General features: G+C 34.2%; 2 protein-coding genes across 2 annotated transcripts in view; one reads left to right on the forward strand and one right to left on the reverse strand.

Annotated features, from left to right (window-relative positions):
* Positions 1 to 2,633: 2,633 nt before the first annotated feature.
* LOC129004395 (partner of Y14 and mago-like) lies at positions 2,634 to 9,636 on the reverse strand. Its single transcript, XM_054432964.1, has 3 exons — positions 9,462 to 9,636; positions 6,871 to 7,116; positions 2,634 to 5,187 (listed from the first exon to the last, which is right to left on the reverse strand). The coding sequence occupies exons 1-3, from the start codon at positions 9,496 to 9,498 to the stop codon at positions 4,826 to 4,828; spliced, it is 645 nt and encodes a 214-aa protein (XP_054288939.1). The 5' UTR covers positions 9,499 to 9,636; the 3' UTR covers positions 2,634 to 4,825.
* Positions 9,637 to 12,767: 3,131 nt separating this feature from the next.
* The window catches only part of LOC129002126 (endothelin-converting enzyme 2-like), an 86,201-nt gene continuing 71,441 nt past the window's right edge, over positions 12,768 to 27,527 (forward strand). Inside the window, exon 1 of the mRNA XM_054429716.1 lies at positions 12,768 to 13,572. Within this exon, the coding sequence (XP_054285691.1) occupies positions 13,126 to 13,572 (447 nt within the window). The 5' untranslated portion in view covers positions 12,768 to 13,125. The remainder of the gene's footprint in view (positions 13,573 to 27,527) is intronic.

Consider the following 27,527-nt stretch of genomic DNA (forward strand, 5'->3'; position numbering starts at 1 on the left):
GAGTTTTGTGTATGAATTGAAGAGAAACCTAATAAATGACAGAAGAACAAAGAAAAAGAATAACAAGATTGTTCTCGTATTTTTACTATTTCTAAATATAATTTTACACTTTTTCATTACTTATCTATCAATTCCTATGTTGTGATACAGCACCTACCGGTAGCCTATCTGTCTATCATGAGCAGTAGCTTATAACACTTTCTAAGGTTTAATATTTAAGTTATTTATAGCAATGCAGTGTTTGGCTAGTTATTAGTTGAGTTTGAGTTAGCTATAATTTTAAACGTTGCCGTTTGTGCAACTGAACCAAGATAAATAATTTGAAATGTCATAATTGCACAATAATAATGATTGTTCAATATTGAATTTCGTTTATAAAAATGCAAATCATGACGTTAATGGCTGGTTTTTAGTTTTGTTTGGTTTGTCATCTGTTTTTATACTATATGGGATTAACTGTATTTTTCATTCTCTCCCCCGCCCCCTACTAGGTCAGGTAATCGAGTATCTACACAATAGTGTAAAGTATTGTAGCCTATGCTACTTGATTGTATTTTAATGAGCTTTATGTCAACAAAGCGTTCTGTGCTGAGTCGCGGTGTAGCTGGACGTGTCTGTACCACACGTTATCTTTATCTATCTCAGCAGTTGAGCTATTCCGTGCCCTCCCTCTTAGATCTCACGTCTGCCTAACTTGAATAATAACTTCCTACACGAATCCTAAACTATCCTAAAATCCCATTTTAACTAATTGAATTCAATAATATAACTATTGACGTTAATTAATCCACTTTCTATCTGGTGACTTGTAAAATATTTTTGATTGTCGTCACGTTGAACACTGTTGCAATTAACTTTAGCCACCCCCCCATTTGAATTTTTGCAACCCCCCCCCCAAAAATTTCAATGACGCAGTTTGCGTCACAGCCCCCCCTTGTGGGCACCCCTGCACAACGTTTCGGGATCTGGAATCTGATCCCGTCTTCAGGTGAAAAAACTTAACTAACACATTACAACTAACAATACACAAACGCCCAACCTAAGTTGGAATACACTACAGAGGGTAGTAGTCAAAAAATATGCACTGTATAGCAGTCAAGTCATGATACAACATGCAATTAATAACAAATCACAAAACACTATAATCTATAAAAGGTTTAACGTAAAAAACTCACACAATGGAACACTAAAAGCACCGTACGCTATGACTCCACCAATGAGACTGAACCAACATGGCTGACCAATCGCTTTTAGTGTTCCATTGTGTGAGTTTTTTACGTTAAACCTTTTATAGATTATGATTATAGTGTTTTGTGATTTGTTATTAATTGCATGTTGTATCATGACTTGACTGCTATACAGTGCATATTTTTTGACTACTACCCTCTGTAGTGTATTCCAACTTAGGTTGGGCGTTTGTGTATTGTTAGTTGTAATGTGTTAGTTAAGTTTTTTCACCTGAAGACGGGATCAGATTCCAGATCCCGAAACGTTGTGTATTGTTTTTTTACATTCGTGATGGAAAATGTCCGCAATAAACCTTTGAACAACAATGACAATCACTTTTGAACTGTAACTTGTACAGCAATAAGAGATGTACCGTTTTGTTTAGAGTTAAAACTAACGCCAATGGGACTATTTATCGTAAAGAACAAATTACCATTGAAAATAATAGTTGTTAGCGTAGCAACTTGCGCCAGGTAACTGCTAGTATATATATAAATTTTAACGAATGGTGTTTTTTGGCCACTGGAGACATCAAAATGAAAAAGTAAATCGGTCCCATGCCTAGGTCTTACAGTGCTACCTACGGTAATAGCTACTTCGCTAAAGGTTCTTAGTAGAGTAGCGAAAATCTCCATAAAACAAAGTTTTTTTTCAGAAATTTCTCTTGAATTACAGTACCAGTAATAAAAAGTATAAACTTCTGACCACAGATATTCCTGTAACAACAAGCAAGTTTAGTAGCGCTACTTTGGATCCTGGTTCTATCAATCAACAGTGAAAGGTCGGTTGGGTGATTTTTATCTACGGTAGTTTTGGATTTAACACATACAGAGAACCAACATTGTTCTTTTTGGGACCATTTCTTACCGTCAATAAGGAATTCTTAAGACATACATTGCCCTGAACTCGTTCCTTTACTTAAACCCAGTAAATACATTTATTTAGTCTTACATCTGTAGTGTAGTACTGCATATGACATTCCATCCCCATGTTAAATTTTTAGCCAGAATTTTTATAATAATCGTAGTTGGTGTGAAATACCGACAGGTTGCGCGGATCTAAATTACTAAATTCTGTTGAATACACAATGTTTTTTACGAAGTCAAACTTAGGAAATGGTCCATATAGATAGGTCTACTTCAGTAATAGTCAATGATATAATTAACCAATGGGCACAGTAAAACCTTTGTAAACAAGATCTGTGTTAAACAGTTTTCAATGATTGATCTTTAAAATTTGAAATCTAGATTGCACCAGGCATATTTCAAGAGGTGCAGAAAAAGCCCATCATTGCAGTCTTTTGTTTTACAAACACTGGAAATAGCTTCCGTACTATCCCTGTCACACAATTTACTAACAGGCTAAAATGTAACTTTCTGTTGGTTGGAAGGAAAATAAAAGATACATTATATTGAGATGTTATATATTATGTCTATTTCAACCCTTGAACATCCTATTATATAGTTTAAAACCATGAAAAATTATAAAATACAAAATTTAAATTCCTAAATGATTGATGTGAATTATATACAATTATGTCAAATCTATGGTTTGTTATTTACAGAACACCTAAATAATAATGTTTTGCCACACTACCTAGTAAAAAACTGGTTTACTCCATACCGGAAAGTAGAACAATACCCCACCGCAGCAAACTTGCTGACTAAGCAAATTTCAATCTGCCTGAATTGATTTTCAATTAAGTTTAAATTAACATTAGGTTTAACAAGTACCTAGGTTCGTTGCTAGAGGGAAACTAATAAAAGTGTGGTTTTTTGTCAAATATTAATAGCTCAGTATTTAAAGTAAATAATTTACCAAGTTTGATCAGAATATATCCATAAGCAAACTAAAACATTTTACAATCTTATCCATATAAATAATATGGGAATTTGTAACTTAAAATTTTTTGAATTTTCTCTGTTGCCAATAACTATATAAAATACCCCCGCCGCAGCAAACCTGCTGACTAAGCAAATTTCCATTTGTCTGAATTGATTTTCAGTTAAATATATTTTAATAACATTAGGTTTAACGGGTACCTAGGTTTGCTGCTACAAGGAAACTAATAAAGTGTGTTTTTGAGTAAAATATTGATAGCTTAGTACAAAATAAATAAATTTGCCAAGTTTGATCAAAATATATCCATAAGCAAACAAACTACAACATTTGACAATATTCTCCATAAGAATAACATGGGAATTTTATATTTTAATTTTTTTTAATTTTCTCCGTTACTAATAATCGAACAAAAATACTTTTATATACTAAATTATTTGTTTTTTTAAGCTCTTTAAAAAGGTCTAAAGAGAAATCGGGAAATTTTGTGTTTTGAGGGTCAAAAGTGAGAAAAACCAATTTTACCCCATAAAACCCCCCGTAAAGCCCCGTTCCCATGGTCCGACCGTGCTGGTTCGCGAACTCATTCAAGTTTATCCCGCTTTACACCTTTAAACCAAATTTCATCAAAATCGGACAAAAATTACTCAAGTTATCGCGTTCACGAACGTATATATATATATATATACACACACAAATTTGAACGAATGGTGTTTTTGGCCTCTGGGGACATCAAAATGAAAAAGTAAATCGGTCCCGGGTCTAGGTCTTACCGTGCCACCTACGGTAATAGCTACTTCCCTATAGGGAAATTCGCTAAAAACAAAAAAACACTTAGATATACTACATTATTTGTTTTTAAAGCTCTTTTAAAAGGTCAAGAGAAATATTTGGAAACTTTGTGTTTTGAGGGTCAAAAATGTGGAAAACTAATTTTTACCTCATAAGACCTGCTGTAAAACCCCGTTCCCATGGTGCGATCATGCTGGTTTATCCTGCCTTACACCTCCAAGCCAAATTTAATCAAAATCTATCAGAAATTACTACTACAACTACAAGTTATTGCGTTCACGGACACATAGCCTATAGGCCTACCAGTATATATATATATTTTTTTAATAGTTCTGTTCACTTTTTAGGGCTACTTTTTCAATAAATACGTGAAATAATAAAAACCAGAGTACCCTAAAATTCATTTTTTATTTAACTTTTAAATAGGCCTACATAAAAATTTGAACAAATGGTGTTTTTGGCCTCTAGGGACATAAAAATAAAAAGTAAATCGGTCCTGGACCTACGTCTTACTGTGCCACCTAAGGTAATTTTTAGCTACTTCCCTAAAAGGAAATTCGCTAAATAGGGACCGGTAAGTCAGCTGAAGCTCGGTAAATTTGCCAGCCAGTTTTGTATTAGGTATTAAACAAAGCAACCACTCCCGCACAAAGTTTTCCATGTTTTAAAAGTGGCTCAATCATAGAAATATTAGTGAAGTTAACAATGATTTTATGTATGTTTTACATGTCTGAATTAGCAAAAGAGTGTACCGGTATGTGAAAACTTGTTGACGGCAGTATGGCAAATTAATGTTATAAGAGACTCATCCAGGAAGATGATAACAGTACTCACATGAATTGTCGTGCCCGACAAGCCCCGCAGGGGAACTATCATGTTCGTACCATAAACACCTACTTCTCGACATAGTAGCGTTTGGTAATAAAAAACATTAAAACAATTGCTAGTATTGTGACTCAAGTTTTCTTCAATCATCCAAACTCATCTCCAAGGCAAAAATTTCACTCAACACCTCAGATTTCCTATTGACTTTCTCAAGTTGATCTTTGTCTGGCTTCTTGATCTCGCCAGCTGAAATTTTTGCCTCGATTGTTTCAATTTCTCTGAGTTTTTTCTTTAGATTTTTCAATCTCTTGGCAGGATCAGCTGCAGCCGGAACTGCATTTTGAGCAACTGGTTCAGATTTTGAAGCTTTTGCACTTTTAGACGGGACCGTTTTCCACTCATCACTTGGGTCAGAAGATTTAGTTGTAATATTGGTACTTTTCTCTGGCACATGTTCGCTAGTGTCATTTTCCCCAGTCTTCTTTTTTTTCTTTTTCTTTTTACCTAAAAGATTATCATTGGATATTATTTAATTACTGGATCAATAGCTATTTGTTTTTGTGTGTAAACCTGATTTAATTGAATAGATAAATATTAAAATAGGTTATTGAATTTATTTAACTTGAATTGGAAGTTACATACAATTTTAGGTTGTCAAAAGTTGTCAGTAAATTAAGGTAGCCTATAAGTTTACAACTATAAAAAAAATTCCCTGACTCTAAGAATTACTAAATGGGGGCTGATCATTATAATCCAATCACAGAACAACATTCAAAATTTGCATTAGCGTCCATTTGCTCTGACATTATTAATAGCCACCACAATAAAGTTAGGCTTACTGAGGGCTGCATAGAGGTGGTGATCAACTAGAATGAAGTAAAGAACATGTCATCAGTGGCAGTTTTGATCTACCTTATTGGATATGATGAATACCTTGATAAGTTGATATACGGACATCCCTCGTCCTATGATTCATTAACTCCATAGTGTTACATTTAAGTTGTTAGTATTCACTTTGTAACTTTAAGGCTAAACAACTTGTATGATTTCAATCTTTAATACCCCTACTGCAGCAAACCTCCTGACTAAGCAAATTTCCTTGCCTGATTGGATTTTAGCGTACTAAATTCAGTCTTAGTCATAAGCTTTTATTAAATAACAGGCCAATTTAGAGAATTTGACTAATTTCCATAAATAGTCTTTGAAATGTTTTGCAACAGCTATATAGGCCTACTTTAACCCTCCGAGTGTCCCTTGTTTTGGCCTTAATGTCTGCCTATTTTTTGCTCATTAGCAAGGTATTATTAAAACGGATCTGAGAAGCTTGAAAACAATGTTAATTATACTGTTCTATATACCATTTTGTTTGGAAAATCATGGGCTTCAATATTATACATAAAACATAAGGAACATTTGTTTCAAAAAAAATTTTTAGGTAAAAAAAAATATTTTGGAAAATTAAAAAAAAATAAGTTTGCGCTCAATGAAATTGTATAAATTATAGGCCTATAAATATTTGAAAATAGCCACTTTAATCTAAATTTTATGACGATTACAAATATATAATAAGGAAGTAGATTTGCAAATAAATAAGTTATGGGCAAAAAACAGATTTCAGTACATAGCGTTTAGCTAAGAATGCATAGCCTAACCATAGCTAGGAATCTGGCTGATAATTTACATCAATATCACTACCTACTTCTTCAGGATCATCAACCAGCCCTTCAAAATCACTTAAATCTTCTTATAATGCACCACGTATATCACTACTTTTGATTTTTAACACTAAAACAATGATGAACGTAATAAAACACATCAGTCATCGGTGCGAGGTTAACCAAGCTGTTTACAAATACGCACGTCAGCTGTCTGCTACACTATTTTCGGAACTAAAATGAAAAGCACTTAGAGACAGACCTCCGGAACAAGCTCTGAATCTGACAAATAAAACGATACCTAACTCGATCCAGTTCAATCCGATTTTGTCAGTCATAGAGCCTTCGCCGTAAACAGTGTTTGTGAGTCGATGCAGCGACACAAAGTGTGTTATGTGTCGCTGCAGCGACAAATAACACTCGGAGGGTTAAAGGATAGGTACCGACCTATATATATATTTTTTTTATTCCAAATATAATAGGTACCTCAAAAGCTTTTCAGAAGAATGTAGAATAGTCAATTGAAACTTACCATCATTCTCAATTACAAGTCCTGGAATGGGAGACTTGATTTTAGCAGCTGCTGCTTTTGCTTCTTCTCGTGCTTTGATGATGGCTGGGTCCAAACCCACGGGATACTGTCGGTTCTGGTTGTTGGCCCATTGCTTTCCTTTGCTCTCGTACAGAGGGACTTCCTCTTGTGGAACGTAGCCTTCCTTTACTCTGCGAGGTTTCCGCCAACTACCATCGGGTCGTTGAGAAGCTGGTATGAATGATCCTAAAAACAAAAATGACTTGTTTTTTAAGTAGGGTAAGACAACTTTAGATTCCAATTAAGAATGCAGAGCTGTTAAAACAAAATAAAAACTGAGCTTTTAACTTAAAACAACTTGCCGTTCAAGTAAATTTAACTTATTCTTGACAGAATAAGTCATATGAACTCATCTAATTTTACTTTATACTGTCAGTGGCAATGCCTACAACATTATCACTTCAGTTTAAAAAAAAACCCCTAATCGTAAAAACTGTTTTAAAGGCCTAAGTTATGTTAATGTATGTGGGTTATAAGGTACAAAAAAGGGGAATGTTATCCTCAATGTTCTTGACTTGTCAATGTTCAATAACTTCTACAATTTTTCCAAATAGGCCTACTGGTAGTGTAGTTGGGCCTGCCCCATATTTTTATGAATGAATGTATCTAACTGGAGATGAATGTTAATAGATTGTTGGCATTATGATCTTGTTAATAGATTGAATGTTAATAGAAAGGAGTGATTTTCAAACTAGAAACAGACATCAATTTGATATACCCCATGTTAGACTGAGCAAAACAAAGAAAAGTCATAAAATTCTGGGCCTAAAATGTCTAAATAAATTGCCCAATAAATTGCTATCACTTCCTTACAAAGTTTTTAAAGCTAAAATTCATATGTGGCTAGTAAAGAACCCGTTCTACAAACTTAACGATTTTTTAGAATTTCCTAAACCATTACATATTGAGTAATGATTGTACTTTTTTTTTCTCTCATAGTTATCCTCATCTGTATGTATTAACGAATTTCCCTATAGGGAAGTAGCTATTACCGTAGGTCTCATGGTAAGACCTAAGCCCGGGACCGATTTACTTTTTCATTTTGATGTCCCCAGAGGCCAAAAACACCATTCGTTTAAATTTTTATATATCTATATATATATATGTGTGTCCATCCGCACGATAACTTGAGTAATTTTTGTCCGATTTTGATAAAATTTTGTTTGAAGGTTTAAGGCGGGATAAACTTGAATGAGTTCGCGAACCAGCATGATAGGACTATGGGAACGGGGGTTTATGGGGGGTTTTATGGGGTAAAAATAGGTTTTTCTCATTTTTGACCCTAAAAACACGAAATTTCACAATTTCTTTTTAAACCATTTTGTAGAGCTTAAAAAAACCAATAATTTAGTATATTGAAGCGTTATTATACGCCTATTTGTTACGGAGAAAATTCAAAAAAATTTTAATTTTGAAATTCCCATGTTATTCTTATGGAGATTAAGTCAACTGTTGTAGTTTGCTTGTTTATGAACATATTTTGATCGATTTTGGAAAATACTTTTATTTCTTACTAAACTATTATCAATTTATAAAAAAAATCTTTTTCATCCTCCCTGTTGCAGCAAACCTAAGTACTCGTTAAACTTATTCTATTTAAATAGGAAATAAATGTGCTATTTTTATGGAGGCATTTTAGTGTAAATCCAATCAGGTTAATGGAAATTCGCTTAGTCTGCAGGTTTGCTGCGGCGGGGGTATTTTTTATTATCTTTGTATATTTTGATTTGACCTTGTACTCTACATCTATTGTACTCTTCCTTGACAAATGTTTACCAACATAATACCTTCATTGACTATTCCACATGCATTTGTAATGTTTATTGGAAAATAAAGCTTTGATTTGATTTGATTTGATTAAGTTAAGGCCTAGTGATGTGCCTGTAACTAAAATTATAATATCAATGACATTCTCTGGTTAACTTATTATAGTAAGACTTTCATTGTCAACTACCACTGCAAGTTAGAAACTGGATAAAAATAGGCTAAATTTACAGTAAGTTGCCTACTTCCTTACAATGATTACCCACTAAGTATTTACCCGGCCCACATCCTTACCTAAACGTAATTGGGCCTAGTTTAGTTTTGATAACTTGTGATAAGTTATGGCCCACTGCCAATGTTTAAAAAAAACCTTCAATATTGTGGAAAGTTGAAGCAAAAAGAGCCAATGTTTAAAAAAAACCTTTAATATTGTGGAAAGTTGAAGCAAAAAGAGGGATGCGAGAAGGCAGTGGGAAAGTGCATTAGGCTTGGCTGGCTAGGTTTAATCACCACAATAAAACAGTCCAAATACTTAGTTAGGTCTATAACTTAATAATAGCAGCCTACATAGGTTTTATAAGCCTAAGAATGTCTTGCCAACCTCTTAAACAAATTCAAAAAATAATTCGATTACAAGTTTTTTTTTTTATCAATAGGCCAAAATTAAGTACGGTAACTTACCACCTAAAGTTAAAATGCTCAAATAATTGTAGGTTAGGTATGTTCATAATAATGATCCTAGCCTAGGATACAAAGTGAATCCGTACCTTGATCGGTTACTTCGACAGTTCTGGCCATTGCCATTTTAAAGGCTTTAAATCATTATTTGACTTAGTACAAAATGTAAAATTCCATGAATAAAATCCCAAAACAATGTTGTCGCTACGCTCACGCTGTAGTGTGTTGTTGTGTGCTGTGCTGTTGCTGTTGCTGTTGCCGCTGTTGCTGTTGTTCTTGTTCTGTTATTCTATTCTGTTCGTTCTTCGTTCTGTTCTGTTCTGATCCTGATCTGCATCCGAGTGAGTGAATGAAATAATGAAATGATGATGCCCTCCACTCCAGTCTCCAATCTCAATCTCCTCCACTCCAGCCTCTGCTTCAGTTCGACTTTAGTCAGACTAGCAGCTCAGCACAATTTTTATTTCAGCTGCAGTTTTTTAATACGGACAAAATGAGAGTTTAAAAATTAGAAATAAAAAAAAAATATAAAAATACAAAAATATAAAATTAATTTTTTAGTTATAAAATTAATCTGTCATAACCTAACCTAACTAACCAAACTAGCTGATAATGAAAAATTGAATGAAGGTTTACTGATAAAAAAAATAGTTCTGTTCATAAAATAAAACTATAAATGCCTCAAATTCAATTTTATAATTTTTTAATCATAAAATTAAACTGTCATAACCTAATCAAACTTAATGATAATGAAAAAAATTGAATGCATGTTTACTAATTAAAAAAATAAGTTCTGTTAATAAAATAAAACTATAAATAGCTCAAATCCAATTTTATAAGGTTTTAATTATAAAATTAAACTGTCATAACCTAACAAAGCTAACCAAACTTGCTGATAATGTAAAAATTTAAGACAAAAAAATTGTGCCCTCGATGGGATTCGAACCTGGTACCACCAGATTCTTAGCTCGTCACGTTATCCACTAGACCACACCGAGGCCGATGGCTCGTTGCGGTAATGGTGTTCGAGAGCCAATAGAATTGTGGAAAAAAATGTTCCTTTTGCATTATTTTGTAATACTGGAACTGCAACGAGAACGGAATGTGACGCCATTTTGACCTGCGAATAGTCACTTTGATCTGACGTCACTTGGATGGCAAATAAAAGATCACCTGATTGTAACTGTCAAATTAGTATGTATTTGTTTTGTTTTTGATTATATACATAAAACATATATATATGCGCCCTATGGCACATTCGCCTATTGGGTCTGATGATGATTGGAGTGTCCAATCGAAATCGATCACCACTTACCATCTTTTTTGTATATTTACCGTCTTATGAGTAACAGTATAAGCGTAAATATATGTTCTACGTGTTACAAGACGTATCTTTAATTTACTTTCCGTAAATTTAATAACACATACAAATGCTGATCAAGGAAGTTATTTAAAATTAAACTGTCATAACCTAACCAAACTTGCTGATAATGCAAAAATCTTGTAAAAAATTATATATATATATATGAATTTGAATGGATGGTGTTTTGGGCCTCTAGGGACTTCAAAACGAAAATGTAAATCGGTCCCGCGGGTCCAGGTCTTACCATGAGTACTACAATAGCTTATTCCCTATATCGGGAATTCACTGAAAGGTGAATATGAAAATTTACTTGATCATTTAAAATTTAAAATATAGGCTATTACATTTAGAGGTGTAATCAATTATATATCCATCCAGGCGGTATATATACATACACACAAATAGTTGTTGTAGAGACTGAATCAACACGAAATCTCACAAACTATCACTCACTGTCTGCCACTTCGAGCATGATTCATAATAAATAATTCATATTATGGTACCTATATTTGTCTGCATATCCATTATTTCAAGGGGGGCCATTATCCATTATTTTCGCCCCTTGGTGGAGACATTCACAATTAACCACTGTACATGGTTTGATCCAGGAATATCAAACACAAATAGAAAACTCAACAGAGCAAATAAATATAAATTATAATAAAAAACAAACAAAAAAACTCAACAACATAACAATCAATGGGGTAATGGTTTAACAATGATTGGAGAATAAAATTATGACTTAAATAATGAAACTAGGATAAGAGGGCATGCTGCAATTGTGGAAAAACAAATTTATAAATAAATGAACACAGCAAACTATCCCCATACTCTGCTTTCACCCGCCCAATACAGGAACATTAACATAGCAAAATTGACAAAAACCGAAATAGATATGTTAAAAATAATAAATAACAAATAACAATTGGACAGACTAGGCTTCGGTGGCAGGAGACCAGGATGCGGCTACAGTACGTCTGATGGCTGCTAGGCTGTCATGGAAGAGCTCCACTGACGCAGATATGTTGTTGCCGGAACACAAGCACAGACAGACAATATGGAAACCACAGTATTATAGTGTATAAGCCTTGGAGGACTGTTCCGGAGGTAACTTCTTCCTGATTGCTCCAGCTCAAATAAATGCTATTCCCTTAGTCCTGGTGGGCACCCTGGAATTGATCTTCTCCATGAGGTAAAGGCAGAATACCTTACTGTTGAGGAGCTTGAAGAGGAAGGGCACACCTGCTACTCGTCTTCTTTCTTGTAATGGCTGAAACCCGTAGGATTCTGAGACGACATCATTTGAGACTCCTACAATGGGGTGTTCATACTATCTTTCGACGTACGGATGATGAAACCCAATACCTTCGATGATCTAGTACAAACTGAGTCAATGTGCAGATCTGGACTTAGTGTCCGACTTAGGTGTCAAAATCACTCCAAGATCCTTTATTGTCACTTTTCTCTCAAGTTTGGTATTGTGTAATATGCAATTACAGACGGTTATTTTATGCCATGCCCCTTGAGAAAGTGATAGTGGCACATTTTCTGTTATTCATAGCATAGATAAAACCATAGATAAAACATGATAAAACGTTGATTAGTCTATGATAAAACATACTCCCTTTCGACCCTCTAATAATTCATAGGCAATGCATTTTGGTGGTTACATATCTCATGCTAAGTTGAAAAGTTGAAGATTTGTTGAAGGTTTTCGCAATAATAATAATACCAATAATAAAGGTCTTTATTCCCCAATTTACCTTTACCCAATGCCTTCATTTTATCCTTCTAGCTACATAAAAATAAAAGTTATTTGTTAAAAATTATTATACAAGAATTATTTTACTTTTTATAGTATTGATAAACTCTATGTATTTGGGTTTGGCAAAATTCGGACTGTGCTGCTCCTTATGGCGCCATCATGAACTTCTTGTTAAGCAGACCAACCAATCAGAAAAGAGCACAATACTGGTGGACTGGACACTGAGACGAAAAAAAACGTCATTCATTATGTTTCGAGCTACCGGGCATAGCGCATGACTGCGGTTATGTTGACAAATTTGAAAGTTTTGTTTCGGCTTATGGTGTGAAATGAAATTGTGTTTGTGCAAAGATATTACTGTTAATGCAAAATTCACATTTTTATATAAGTGGTGTGAGTGTAAATTTTAATAGCTCATTTGGTTGAATATCGTCTAACCGAGTAGGCCTATTCAAATTTTCAGTAATCATTTAACCAAGTTTCATTTGTTAGCTTACTGAAAGATTTCTAGCATATTTGTTGTGTTAACTGTTATTCTGTGTTTGGTGCGCTTAAGTTATTTAACTGAAATCACAGATCTAAACACTTGGCAATTTTACAATCAATGTCTTAAAACATTACCAAAATGGGAGATTCTCCGAAATCGGAAAAGAAACCAATTGAAAATGGGATTTCAAATGACAGTGAAGACAGTGGTAACACCAGTGAACAGGAACCTTGTTTACCTACTAACTTGTCAGAGAAAAAAGAAATGGATATGACTGACACTTTGGACAGCAAACATCTGGATACAGAAATGATGAAGCAAAACAAAAGAAGGGCTAAGATAAATACAAAACCAAGAGTGTCAGTGTGGGTAACAATAAAGAGCTCCTTCGTCACTGCAATGAAGTATTTGTCCGAAAAAACTGGACTGTCAAATGTAGGGTTGGCTGTGGCAGCTATTATTTTAATACTATTCCTTATATGTTTGATTACCCTCCTCATTATGGGAATACTCTGGCCAACTGTTCCACATGAATTAAGATTTCCCATTTGTCGAAGATCAGCTTGTCTTCGTTCTTCATCACATGTGAGTACTTAATATAAATTGGCTACTTATTCTGAGCTATCTTTTTTCATGTCTTTGCCAATGGAATTTTTACAGGGGGTATTTAACTTATTGAAGCGTGCTCAAACACTAACTTACTTAATAAGGAAAGCGGTTCAAACCCATGTTGTTGTGGATGGGCAGGGAATTGAAGCCAAAACACATACCGTACCACTAGGCTGGTGTTCAATATTACGAGTACGTCGTCAAGTACCTTAGGAAAAGTGGCTTACATTTTGCATGGCCAGAGAAAGAAGATATTTCGTTAGTAGGAAGAATATGACATCATTGCTATTCTCCCTGTACCAGCCCCAACTAGGAGGGGGGGGGGGAAAGTGATTTTCAAAATCAAATTTGATACCTTCAATGTACAGTACAATAAGAACCTACTACGGTACGGTACGGTTAGGCCTATAAACATTGTAGCGGTACCGTACCGTACAGACAATTTAAGACTGAGTGCAAATTCAGAATTTAATTTTTTTAATCCATAGGCTATGCCTAAAAGTGATCAGTTTAAAGTGTGTAGTACTTATATGTTATGATTTCTATTAGGCCTATTTTAGTTCTAAAATCCTGATTTTTTAACACACTCAATGTTGTGCGGACTTTCAAAGCCCACTATGGCAATATTAGCCAAGAAAAAAATTATTAGGCCTACAGCCATTTTATAGAACTTTGTGATATTTTTTCATAATAAACTGTGTACATTAATCTATAAAAGTGGTTACCGGTAGTTTAAAGCGTGTCTAGGACTTCAACAGACTCAAAGTTGTGCGGTTTTTCATCACCGAAAAATTCATGATAATTTTCCAAAGGTTATAACTTTTTATCCAAAACTTATAACTTTTAACACGTTCGCTGCGGGCCATCAAATGGCAGGCGTAGCCCCAGTGCGGCGCAGCCCGCAGCGTCGAACAAACCCGATTGCCGGGTGATTGGCTCTCATATTTCGGTATGACGAATAGCAAATAACGTGCGGTGATGTCCTGTTTTATAACAAGAGTCGACGTAGTTTGCTAAACACTCACAGATAGCAGCACTGCTTGGAACGTAGCCGGTCCCATCGTATTGCCAATTGGAGGGAGAAAGATGGGACAACAAGTTGATTTTTAAGTTTGCCAGACGGGGATTTTATGGGGAAATTTTACTACCAACCTACAACACAACAAAAAGCAAGTCACCCACTACACGCTAATGTGGAATAGGTCTGACTTCGACCGACGCTAGAGCAAAAACGATGATATACAAAACGCATTGCCGAGCGTATCCGATCGGTTACAGCAGCACCTGAACAGCGCTCGGCCCGTATCCGATCGGATAAGCCCGCAGTGAACGTGTTAATGATATTTTTCCTATCAAACTATGTATAATTTATCTTAAGTGCCCATTTTATTTAAATCTCAATTTTTTTTTACTTAGGAGTAACATTTTTGAAAAAACATTGTACCAAATTGTATTGTCAACCGGCGTTAGATTAACCCCTTTTTTGATGTTTTTGTTGATTAATTTTTGTTTAGGCTATATTGATTAATATTCACAATATATTTTTTTAAGTTATAGACAGGTACTGTGTGAATACCTTCCAGTAATTATTTTGTTTTTTATGATCATATGTTAGTTATAAAAAAAATAATAAAAGGGGTCAATGTTACCCCGTGTCTTGGGGTGACATTGACCCCCTACATTAATTTATTAAAATTATACATAATAAAGCACTGGGGTCAATGTTACTAGTTTACAATGAAACTTTGACCCCTGTAAAAGGGGTCAAATTTTACTTATGAACAATAGAGTGGTAACAACATCAAGGAGTGAACATAACAAATTTTTTTATGAACACACCTAGGTTATAATGATGGAATAAATCGAATTAGCATTTTTTTTTTTAAATCACATGATTAGGATGTAACGGATGTAACACCAAGGTAAAACATCAAAACTACAAGTTATTAGAGACTAAAATCATAAAATTTTCTTTACTCAAACCCTCCCAAAAAAGTTATAGAAAATTTTGCGCCCATCAGATTCCAGAGTTCCCGGCAACTTACCAATCAGATCTACAGATGGGGCAGAATAGAAAACACATAATTTTCTTTTGGGTGTAAATTTGTCCCCATAGTTAGTGTCAACAGAATTAAGTCACATTACTTCAACAAACTGTTAGTTTTTTTAACTTAACAGGCAAAGACCTGGTTAAAGTGTTGTTTTCCTCGCTTTCCACAGATTGCTTTTACCTCAACTTCATAGATAAAAATAAAACAATTATAAATCAACTTTTTTAGTAGGTCTATCACATTATAAACATATATCAATTGAATTAAATAGGCCTATACCAGAATCAATAAAAATGATGTGTAATTATTAGTAACTTGGAATTATAACAAGGGGTCAAAGTTATCCGAAGGCAAAAAAAATAAGTGGTCAATGTTACAAGGCCTTAAAAAACAATTATTAATTTATTAAATTTTCTTTATTTGCTTGTAATAAGTGCTCAAATATTCCTAAAAACATATAATTTTAACATATAAAATCCTGACAGTGCCAGAACCAACAGTTTTTGCTGGGCTGAAAAAGTTTTTTGTTATGAAATTATACTGTTTTGTAGATGATTGTATTATAATTTTTTTTATTGTTATAAAAATAATTTCTGCTAAATATTATTTGTTTTCAAATTGCTGCCAATCTACTGTAATTTATCATATTTTTATTTTCAATTTATTTATAACCTACTAAGAAAAAGAATATAATAAAAATAATTGACCCAGGGGTCAATGTTACCCCTGGGAGGTCAGAATTACCCCGCTTGACGGTAGCCAAAAGTCTGCTCTTTCTGACCATTGTAGCCCCATATCAGTGAAGAGAGTGTAGGCCTAAGCAGTAGTACCTACCTAATATGTGTGACCAGAGTCACCCCACTCACGGGGTGACAATGGTCAGCAAAAAAAAAATTCTCCAATCTCCTTTCAGATTAATTTTTTTTCTATAACTCCCAATAGGCAACAAGATTAGGGGTATAATATACTATGAACATAGAATTACGGTAACTTACGTTGAGAATTAACAAAGTTACAAATGAAAATGTGTGTTTTTTGACCATAGTCACCCCGCATGACGGTATTAAATGTAACTAAGTTCCTTATTTATTAACATCTTGATAGCCTATTATCTAATAATAATTTATAACAATTATAACAATAAGTTATAGCATTTACACTACAAACTATGATAGGTATGAAATGTCATTAACATTCACACTCATTTCACACATCACACATTATTATATTGAACGTTCATTCTCACCACCCACTATTATTTCAAAATAATTGTAAGGTTTTCCTGGATCTGAATTCATTTCTGAGAAGATAAGACCTCATGTCTGTCCTCTGATTGATCGGGTCACAGAGAACATACTACTATAACCCAGAATGCCAACCGCATGGTAAAAAGGATTAAGTGTTTTGAGAGAGCTTTGCCTGTCAATTCGTAGGCAGCCATACACTCAGCATAGCAACGCTGGTGGCGCTGCCTACGAATTGACAGGCAAAGCTCTCTCAAAACACTTAATGCTTTTTACCATGCGGTTGGCATCCTGGGTTATAGTAGTATGTTTTCTGTGATCGGGTGAACATAATGTTTTCTTCCTTTTGGGTCCAGCTTTGCAAAACCTGCCATACAGACTTTCTCGTCAAACATGTTTTAAAGGCACTACTGTAAGACCAATTCAAATAATATGATTTTCTGTTGTTTAAAAAAAAATGCTGCGTCATGCTTGAACCTTCAGCACACTTTCGAGGAAGAGCAAGAAGCAAAACGCTTGAAGCAAATTGTTGTTCAATATTTTGCTTCAGGTGAAGCTCTGGATCAGTGTCCGCCCAGCTTTAGCTTATACTTCTACAAGATATATCAATTATCAATCTGACTCAGTCGACAATTGCCTACATTCCTAGCTACCCCAAACTGTCAAAGACTAGGACTCATTATATCTAAAGTTAACTTGTAATTAAATGGTGAATAAATATGTCATGTTAATGAAAACACTTTTGTCAAAATTCAATCGGATAAATGGAAATTCGCTTAGTCTGCAGGTTTGCTGTAGGGGGGGTTAATTTATTTTACTAAAGCATGTCCAACGCTGTAAAAAATCCACTTTTTGTATATTTGTAAAAATACACATGAGTAGTCTACAATCAACCACACACATACATAGTATACATGTTTTCCTACACCAAAACATTCAAGTAAGTTAGGTAGGTAGCAGAAGTTGTGCTTAAAATGGCTCTGGTTTATTACTAGGACCAACCAGGAATAATAAAGCATCCGACAGGCCTGGTAGTATGAACGCTTCACTGGTTATTGATGAGTGTGTCGTTACGGTTGAACCTCTCCGGGCGTTGTAGTGGTATTGTCTTCCCACAAGGTTCTTTTTTTTTAAATCTTACTCGTTCAGTTAACAAAGTGTGTTTGGCTTTAACTTCGGTATCTTAAGCTTCTTACAAGTTCACTATAAGCACTTCAAAATCAAAAATATTTTAATCATTCTGTCATTTTAATTAATGAAGAATTCTTTCTTTTTTCATTTTTCTTACAATATTGAGTAGGCCTATCCTTTAATTTTTAAGTTAACATGCAACGTGACAATTTGTTTCTCTGTTTTAGTTCTGGTTTGGGTTTCTATTTTCCTATAAAAAGGAGAAACGTAGTACTGCATTTGTTAGCCACAAAACACTTTTATTTTATATATTCTCTTGCTGTTTCTGTAGTGTTTTGTTTTGCCCATATAACACTTTTAGCGAATTTCCCTATAGGGAAGTAGCTATTACCGTAGGTCTCATGGTAAGACCTAAGCTCGGGACCGATTTACTTTTTCATTTTGATGTCCCCAGAGGCCAAAAACACCATTCGTTAAAATTTTTATAATATTTTTAAAATTTTATATATATATATATATATGTGTGTCCATCCGCACGATAACTTGAGTAATTTTTGTCCGATTTGGATAAAATTTGGTTTGAAGGTGTAAGGCGCGATAAACTTGAATGAGTTCGCGAACCAGCATGATCGGACTATGGAAACGGGGGTTTATGGGGGTTTTTATGGGGTAAAAATAGGTTTTTCCCATTTTTGTCCCTAAAAACACAAAATTTCACAATTTATTTTTAAACCATTTTGTAGAGCTTAAAAAAACAAATAATTTAGTATATTGAAGCGTTATTATGCGCCTAATTGTTGCGGAGAAAATTCAAAAAAATTGTAATTTTAAAATTCCCATGTTATTCTTATGGAGAATAAGTCAACTGTTGTAGTTTGCGGGAATGTTGCTGAAAGTCAACAGTCCCGGAAGATCAAATAATTTATACCTGTGCCGCTATGTCAAAAACTACAATGTTTGCAGTGTCTGTAGATCAAAAATCCCAGAAAGTCAAATAGTACAGTCCGGGCTAAAAGTTTAGTCTATGTTAAAGCAATTGACTTATTGGGAATTTGACCTAATGCAACAGCAGGATTAATATAACGAAATACGGTAAAATACAAGTTCAGTTTCGCTGAGTCAAAAGTGTCGGAAGATCAAAAGCAATAAAAATGAACGTCGATTCAGTGTAAAGTAGACCTCCTGCAACGCTTACTACACCAACAAAACTCGCTTTTAGTTACTTCGTGTTTTGTCATAATTAGAATAGAGCTAAAATTATCATATTTGGTACATAGCTTATTTATTAATGCTTCTTGCCAACTGTTTGGTCAACACTGTAAATAGGTATAGTTTATGTAATGAAAAGCCTTTCGTCAAAATTTGTGGCATAAAATACACGCAAGGACGATCTGAACATTTCTGGTTATTATATACGTTTGTAAAAGGAGATCCATTTAATTGTAGAACTATTTTATGAGTTATAATGTAGTCTACATATAAACTGTGTAATGTATTACGCCACGGAAGGGTTGAAACCTGTCCAAACTATCATATATATTATTATAACGTAAATGGGGTTTTTTCACGATTCTGAATCAACCAGTCGATGGATTTTCATTAGTTTTGTGTTGAAAGAAAGACAATTTTGAGAACTAGATAATTTCAAAGCCATAATTTAAAATTAATGTCCCAGTTTTTTATAAATTAAGTTTTAGTTTTTAAAAAGTCTAGCAGCCGATGCTAACCTTCTCCAATAAGTCAATGCTTCTAGCTAGCTTTTAGTACATTATAATTTGCTTAACATAACAGCTGTAACATTCAGTATTTTGACACAAATTCAGCATTTGGAAGAAAATTCAAATACATACTTATGGTTGACTTATTTATACTATGTATGTGTAATGCTGACCATTGATACAATTAATTCTTCGGTACGAGGATGGCAGTTTAATTAAATGTGCATAGTAAAATACAGTAGTAGGATGTTCAAATTATTTTTTAAAGTATTCTTTGTAATCATCGATTTGTTTTAGTCCAATATAATTTGTTTTAACTAACAGCTGGTTTAATGTGCTATGTATACTTATAAAAGGCAAAGCCCTCACTGACACACTCACTCTCACTCACGCATCATCACTAATTCTCCCACTTCCCATTTACCTAGGAGGCTGAAATTCGATACACCGATTCTTTGGGCATTAAATAGGAAAACTAAGTAGTTTTTATTATGATCGGGCATTCGGGCTCCGCCCCAGTGGCTCTGGAGTTTCCCATCTTAACCTTATGATTTTTCATATTTAAAAGGAATTTAATCATAACAGCTGTGTCAATTTAACAATTTATGACAACAGCTAATTTGCAACCAAAAGCTGAGTGAGCGTTTCGAACGAACTTCAACCTGGAGGTGAGTTAACCCCAAGGCAAGTGAGCTCAGCGAACGAGCTCCAACCTAAAGGTGAGAGAGCGTAGCGAACGAACTTCAACCAGGACTTGATTGAGCCATGCGAACGAGCTAATCTTGAAAATTAATTAGTTTAACGGGGCAAAGCCAGCGGGTACAGCTTGTTATTCTATAGAATTATTAGGTTTTTAGCGAATTTCGCATATAGGGAATAAGCTATTACCGTATAACTCATGGGAACACCTGGACCCGGGACCGATGTAATTTTTCGTTTTGAGTCCCTAGAGGCCAAAAACACCATCCGTTCAAATTCATATATATGTAAGTGTATAAGACATTTTGGGGACTTGACTTTTTCGGGACTCGAGAATTTAGTACTTTTCGAGGACCTGTGCAATTTATTCCATTCCAAATGCAGCGCGTTATCGATCTTCACCCTTGTGTGGGCCTCCCATTCACTGACGGAATGTCTCGTGGCGTATGACGACCGGATATAAATAGTCACTTTAACACTCACTTATCTCGTTATTTTTTTCAGCATATTCGTTGACCCGTCTGCAGGTCTTATGTTGATGGGCTGTCAGAGCGTCTGTTGTAATAACTGGAATTCCTTATGTATGTTTGCTGCTGATTACGGTGAAGTATTGTTAGAAATTCCACCTAATCTTTTAAAGTTACCCATTAAATTCATAGAAATAATAATATTTAACTGTTTGACGAGTACCCCTATTGTATTCAAAATACTCAACGGCCCAATCCAATGTCACGTTTCGTATTTTGTATACTACCGTTAATTACTAGACTTAATTACTAGCTTCATTCCCACTGTTCTTGTGAACTTAACTCTAGATCAGACTGTTGCTTCATCCGCTTCTTCATCAGTTAATTTTTCATCTTAAAATCTAAAAAATATCTTTTTGGTACCTATGTTATCACCCACGGGATCTTTGAATAATTTTAGGCTTAACTGAATCTGAAGTATGTGTTTTGGTGGTTGATCATTGTAATGAATTATATAAGATTAACCTGCATTACACTATCGACAAATTAACTATCAAATATTTATTAAAACACTGAAGCATACTGCAAACGCTGAGTCATACTGCAGCAAAAACAGCCGTATTTAAAGAGCTTAAAGTAGGTCTTTTCACTATTTTCTCCCTAGGAAGTGAAAATCAGCTGATTTAAACTCAGTTGTGAGCTTCGATTGTATGCAATCGCATGTATCGAAAGTATGTATAATTTTTTTCACCACACTATGATGTTTTAGTGGTTTTACATACGTTAATTGGTGGCTGAAAGTTACGTTTTGCTGGCCATGCCAGCTGTCATCGTTATTCGGGGACCGAGCAGGTCCCTAGCAGCGACCACAGAATTAAAATTTTAATTTTAATTCTGTGGTCGCTGGTCCCTAGGGCCGCAAAATTAGCTGCCCGCTTACTTACTTAAAACATGAATGCATATTAAATACACAATCAGTATCCATAGAATTATTTTATTGTCACCGTTGCCTAGCAACAATTTATTTTTATTTTTGCTGATGCCTCGAATTATTTCTTCACATAACCTTAAAGTTGTAGTTGTGCTAACCATCAGTGTGCATTATTATAGAGGTGAATAGTGGCAATAGGGTATAGTGTGGTGCAAAATAGCGTTCGTACCACGGACCGAAATGGTTTTGCAGCTCTCGATCGAGACGAAGTCGAACTATCTCGAGCCGGCAAAACCTTATTTTTGGCCCTAGGTACGAAATATACTATTAAATGGGTTGTAGCTTAATCGGGTTTCAACTTTATTTAATTTACAGTCTGTTTCAAAAGTAGAAAAATAAGCAAATACATTAACAATAATACAACGTTAAAAGTATAGTGATTTACCACTCTCAACACTAGCTGACAAAGATAATTTTGATAACACAGCCGAATCTGAATGGGAGGTTTATTGTCGTAAATGGTGTTGTGATTGTCCAATAAATTTAGTGCAAGTTGAGAGCTCGCCTTGTGGTCAGAAACTTGACCAAAAGTATGTATTTTTCCAACTTATCTATATTTACCCTATGCTATAAATAAGACATGTAAATGGAATTTCTTCTATTTGGTTTTATTTTCTGTTTACATTTAGTTGTTATTTCGTTACCTACATGGCAACCCATACGGCCCAAGTTATTTTTAAAATTTTAAATTCGTTTCTTGTGTTTATTTTTGAGCCTATTTTTTATTTATAAAGGGATTCATCATATCTACAGGAAAATATCTTTCATTTGGTACCAACCGCGTGTAATTCGTTCCAGTAGTATGGTCAGGCTAGCTGTCATAAGTTTTGCAAAAGTTGTTTTGTATAAGACGATTTTGAATGATTTTCCAATTTGATTATCTTTTTTCACTAGATTTTGTAATTTCTTCTTTGACTTTTCAAATTCTAAGATTATTATGAAGTGTTCTGTTAGTAACAAACCAAGGTGCGTTGACAATTTTACGTAGCAATTTTGATTGGTATCGTTGAAAAATTTCAATGTTTGGTGTACTTGATGATCCCCAAAGTTGGATCCCATAAGTCCAAATTGGTTTTATAACTTTTCTGCAAAGTAACATTATTTTGTGTACTAAGTTTTGATTTAGATCCAAGAAGACAATTAAGCTTAGTTATTTTAAAATTTAGATATTGTCTTTTAGTCCAGATATGTGCCTTCCAATTAAGCTTTGCATCTAAGTGCATGCCCAAGTATTTTATTTCTGTTACTTTAGGGTGGTAAATATTGTTCATGGATACTGGAGGACATGTAGCCAGATTTAGGGTAAAAGTAATGTTTTCTAATTTATTTTCACTAATTTTGAACCTCCATGTTTTAAACCAATGTGAAATTTCATCCAAGTTTAACTGTAAATTTGCTGTAGTTTGAACCGGTTTGTCGTGGACAGATAAAATGGTCATATCATCCGCAAATGTGGCAACGATAGTATTTACAATTTCTGGTAGGTCCGATGTAAAGGGAATATACAAGTATGGTTCAAGTACGCTTCCTTTGGGGATTCCTTATTCTATAGGGTAAAGGTCAGTTAAATAATTTTGATGTTTAATTTGGAAAGTTCTGTTTGTAAGATATGATTTTTAAATATGAAAAACTGAATGGGGTAGCTAAATGTGGCATTCTTGTAAATAGTTCGATATATCGATAGTAATATACACTAACACAATCGTAATAAACGAAATAATTTAATTATATTTACTAAACAGATGCTTGTTTGCATTAGCAAAATAAATAACAATTTAGAAGTCATTTTGAGAAGTTATCTTAGTATTTCTGTTAAAGAAATGACATTTCTTCATAATCTTAACATCTCAAATTACTTTAATACTTTCTTCTGAAATGGCTACCATACTAAATTCAAACTCACATAACAAGAAATTAAATAACATCTAAACATAAATTAAAAAGTTTTACACCACAATTAAAAAAACAAATGTACGATTGCTCTTGCTCATTCTTCGTCAGATTAGGCATAGGCACGAGACCCTCCTTCATTGCGCAGTCTGTAGTCTTGGAGATAAGAGAGATATGCGGTAAAGATAAGCAAGAACTGGAAAGGTCCGTTGTGGGTTTGCAATATTTATCTCAAAATCCAGCGCAAGGTTAACTAAATTTTGGAATTAGGGTCTGAATACGTGATTGGTGAAATCCAGGAGGCAATACTGAACTTGCACTACTTATGTTTTATCGCATTTTTTACCTTATCTACCAAAATTATGCTATTTTCCTTTGGCACTTTAGGGGGAAACGACTATTTCACCCTGAAAATCACGTTTGGAAATCGAGAAAAGCTTTAGAAATCGGCGATTATAAGCGCTTGAAAGATCTTTTTTTCTTTTAATGGAAGCCTATTTTTTATTATTCGAGTCATTTCAAACTTCTTTTCCTCTTGCACTTTTTCAGCAAACACATATTTCACCACGAAAAACACGTTTGAAAATCGTTAAAAGCGTTATAAATCATTAATATCGCCACATTTGACTGGTAAGTGTCAATAAAAGAGTGTAAAAGAGTCCTTGGAGCCTAGACGTTGTAACTCATAAAACAATGTAAGAACTACAAAGACAATTTATAATTTAACAATATACTAGATATTTAAATTACAATCACTCTGATGTTTGAAAAAATATTTTTGGACTGTAAATAAATCTCCAGCTGCTGTCTGAAATTAACGTAATTAACATCGCTCTTATGGGGGACAAATCCAAGATGGCTGTTAGCTTTCATTGACTCCACTGGAGAACAATAAAAAACTACAAAGAACATTTCTAATCTCACACTATACTCGATGTTAAATTATAATCACTTTGGTGTTTGAAAAAATATTTTTGGACGATAAATCGCTCTTCAGCAGCTGTTTGAAATTATCCAAAATGGCCACTAGCCTCCAAGGACTCCCTAAAATAACCTTTAGCTGAGCTCCTCAGCCCTAACCTAAGCTGGGTTTACCCAAAATCGGTAATTTTCGGCACTTTGCTGATCTAAGCATGGGTTAGGTTAGGTTAGGTTAGAGTAAGCTAGGTTGGATTACTTTGGTTTACCCACAAATTGGTAATTTTCGGCACTTTGCTATTTTTTAATAAGTAAGGTAAATTAATAAGTACGCAATTAATAAGTACGGTAAACCATATTACTGCAGAGGCCGGTCTTTATAAGTTATATTGTCTATGAGAGATTTATTTTGGACCTATTTGCATAAGTATGGTGATGTAAATGCAGTTGTCATCGAATTTATAATCATCGATCAGTCTATGTTTTATTTTGTCAATAAATGTAAATATCCTTTTTGGTTAACAAAGGATGCAACCGAATCTGTAAATTAAGACAAGTATGCGAAAAACTTAAGTTTTCCAACCACCATTATTGCCTTGTTTACAACTATAAAATCGGAAGTAAAAATAACAATTAGGACAGCGTATACTAACTATTTGATTTTTGTTGTGAGTTGTATACAATATCACTTCTTTTTGAAATTATGTCAAGTCCAAGAGACATACATCTAGTTTTGTATTAAAGTCTTCTGTCAAGAACTACACGAATGTAAATGTTACTGTGGACAAGGTAGCTGAAACATTTGCAAATAGGTGTAATAAATTTAAGAATATTGTATTAGTAAAAGTATCATATACATTTGTCATTGATATCACTGTATTAAATAATGTATTACCTAATTATTTGTAGGGAGTAAATTAGTTAGTAGACTATCTATTAATCGATTTGCAAGGTACATTATGAATATTTCATAATGTAGCTTGTAAATCGATTAATGTATTTAAACCAGACGCTCGTCAAATAATGCAGTTCAAGGCGGAAATGTAGTGAGGGATACATCAGGATTAGAATGTGTGTTACAGAACAAGAAACTGATGACAATAGTTGGAATAACTAGTCAATGTCAACGCACTCGATAAAAGCGCGGGATTAAAAAAGGCGCGAATATGTGCAAGTACTACTGTATAACCAACGACAACACCTATGAAAAACCAGACATAAGCTATATTACAACCAGGCCTACGAAAAAGTCAAACTATGTAAATAATGAATCACTGAATATGATTAGACGAAATCACAGAGGTACAAACTATGTTAGATATTTACGTGGTAAAGGAGTGTAGTTTCCTGATAGGTCTAAACAACGTCATCAGTTACCAAATCAATTATTTTTACTAGTTTTAGTCATACAATTGTTCTCATTTAAACTTGCGCTATTATGCTAATTCAACCTAGGGCAGATGTAGTTCCCACAATATATCTATACTTACACGAGGAGAGCGTGGTTTCGGTGATTTTGTAAAGTAAGAAATAATAGATGTAGAAAGAAATGTGTAGATTTTGAACTTTTTTCTTTTTTCATTGATTTACTGTGTTGATTATGCACCACAGTGCTTTGTACTGTAATTATTTTCTGCCATTATGAAAAATTCATTGCCAATATTTCTTTCAAGGTCCCTTGCATTATTTTGCGTGTACTAATATGTACTAGGTGTACAATGCAGTTGTCTGCTTGCAATTTTGAGCGGAGCTATCATAGTACTGTAATCCAATACTTTTGCAAAGTCAATGCTAAATATAGTTCACGTAATTGAGATGTCTCCTACAAGTCCACTAAGTCAATTGTATAATTGTTTCTCATAAATGGGATGACTACTTGTAGTATCCAAAGTCAATGCTTTATCTGTTTCTCTTAAATGAAATCTCTACTTGCAGTATCTAAAGTTAATGATAAATCTATGCTAAAACTATTGCCTTGGGTGTAGTACGCCAGTGTCACGGTGATAACGGCGGGAGTGGTCGTGGTAGGCACGGATGAGTCGTTGTTCTTGCAAGGCTGTTTTTTGCCTGTCTTCTGGCTCAGTCAGCACTTACACCATCGGGAAGAGATAGTACATCCAAACTAACAAAAATAGGTTCCAAGGACCCATATTAGATTTAATACAATTGGCGGCAAACGTTATTGTTGATTAGTATGTTAAATAACAATAAAACTGTTGTAGGAGTTTGTTCCTAACCGTAGGTGCTCTGTATAATATTTAAATCGCTAAAATTATACCCCAACAATCAACGTTTACAATCGTGATACGTAAACAAATGATCCAATAATATGTAAGCCGAAGGATCGTCGTAAATTAATGTCTTTCGTGTAATACAACAATATGATAATAAACAATGTTACTATATCACTAATAACGTGTACGTAGACCGTCGTAATTAGGCTCAAATTAAAATATAATAATGCAATGTCAGTATTAAACAATCTTAATACTTGTGCGTAACAATATTGCTGTACTACAGAGAAACAAGGGTTTTCGAGTCGCTGTTGAATAATAGGACAACAAGAAATTTAATAATAATACGTTAATGAATACTATTACTATTAAACAGTTTCAATCCCAAATATTTTACGGGCAAGCAAGTCGGTTGTATTATGCAGAAATAAAGCCTATAGTAGAATTATGAACGAGGAAACTCAAATAGTAAACCGCACGAATACCGTTATCAAACAGCTGATTGGGCCCCTCTTATCTCTTGCCCATTCATTCAGAGTACAATTGACGAGCTTAAACAGTGTACAGTACATTTCTTTTTACGTACAG

This window comes from Macrosteles quadrilineatus, unplaced genomic scaffold, assembly GCF_028750875.1.
Source record: "Macrosteles quadrilineatus isolate MER2022 unplaced genomic scaffold, UCM_ALF_1.0 Scaffold_9__3_contigs__length_116548681, whole genome shotgun sequence".
Classification (NCBI taxonomy): domain Eukaryota; kingdom Metazoa; phylum Arthropoda; class Insecta; order Hemiptera; family Cicadellidae; genus Macrosteles; species Macrosteles quadrilineatus.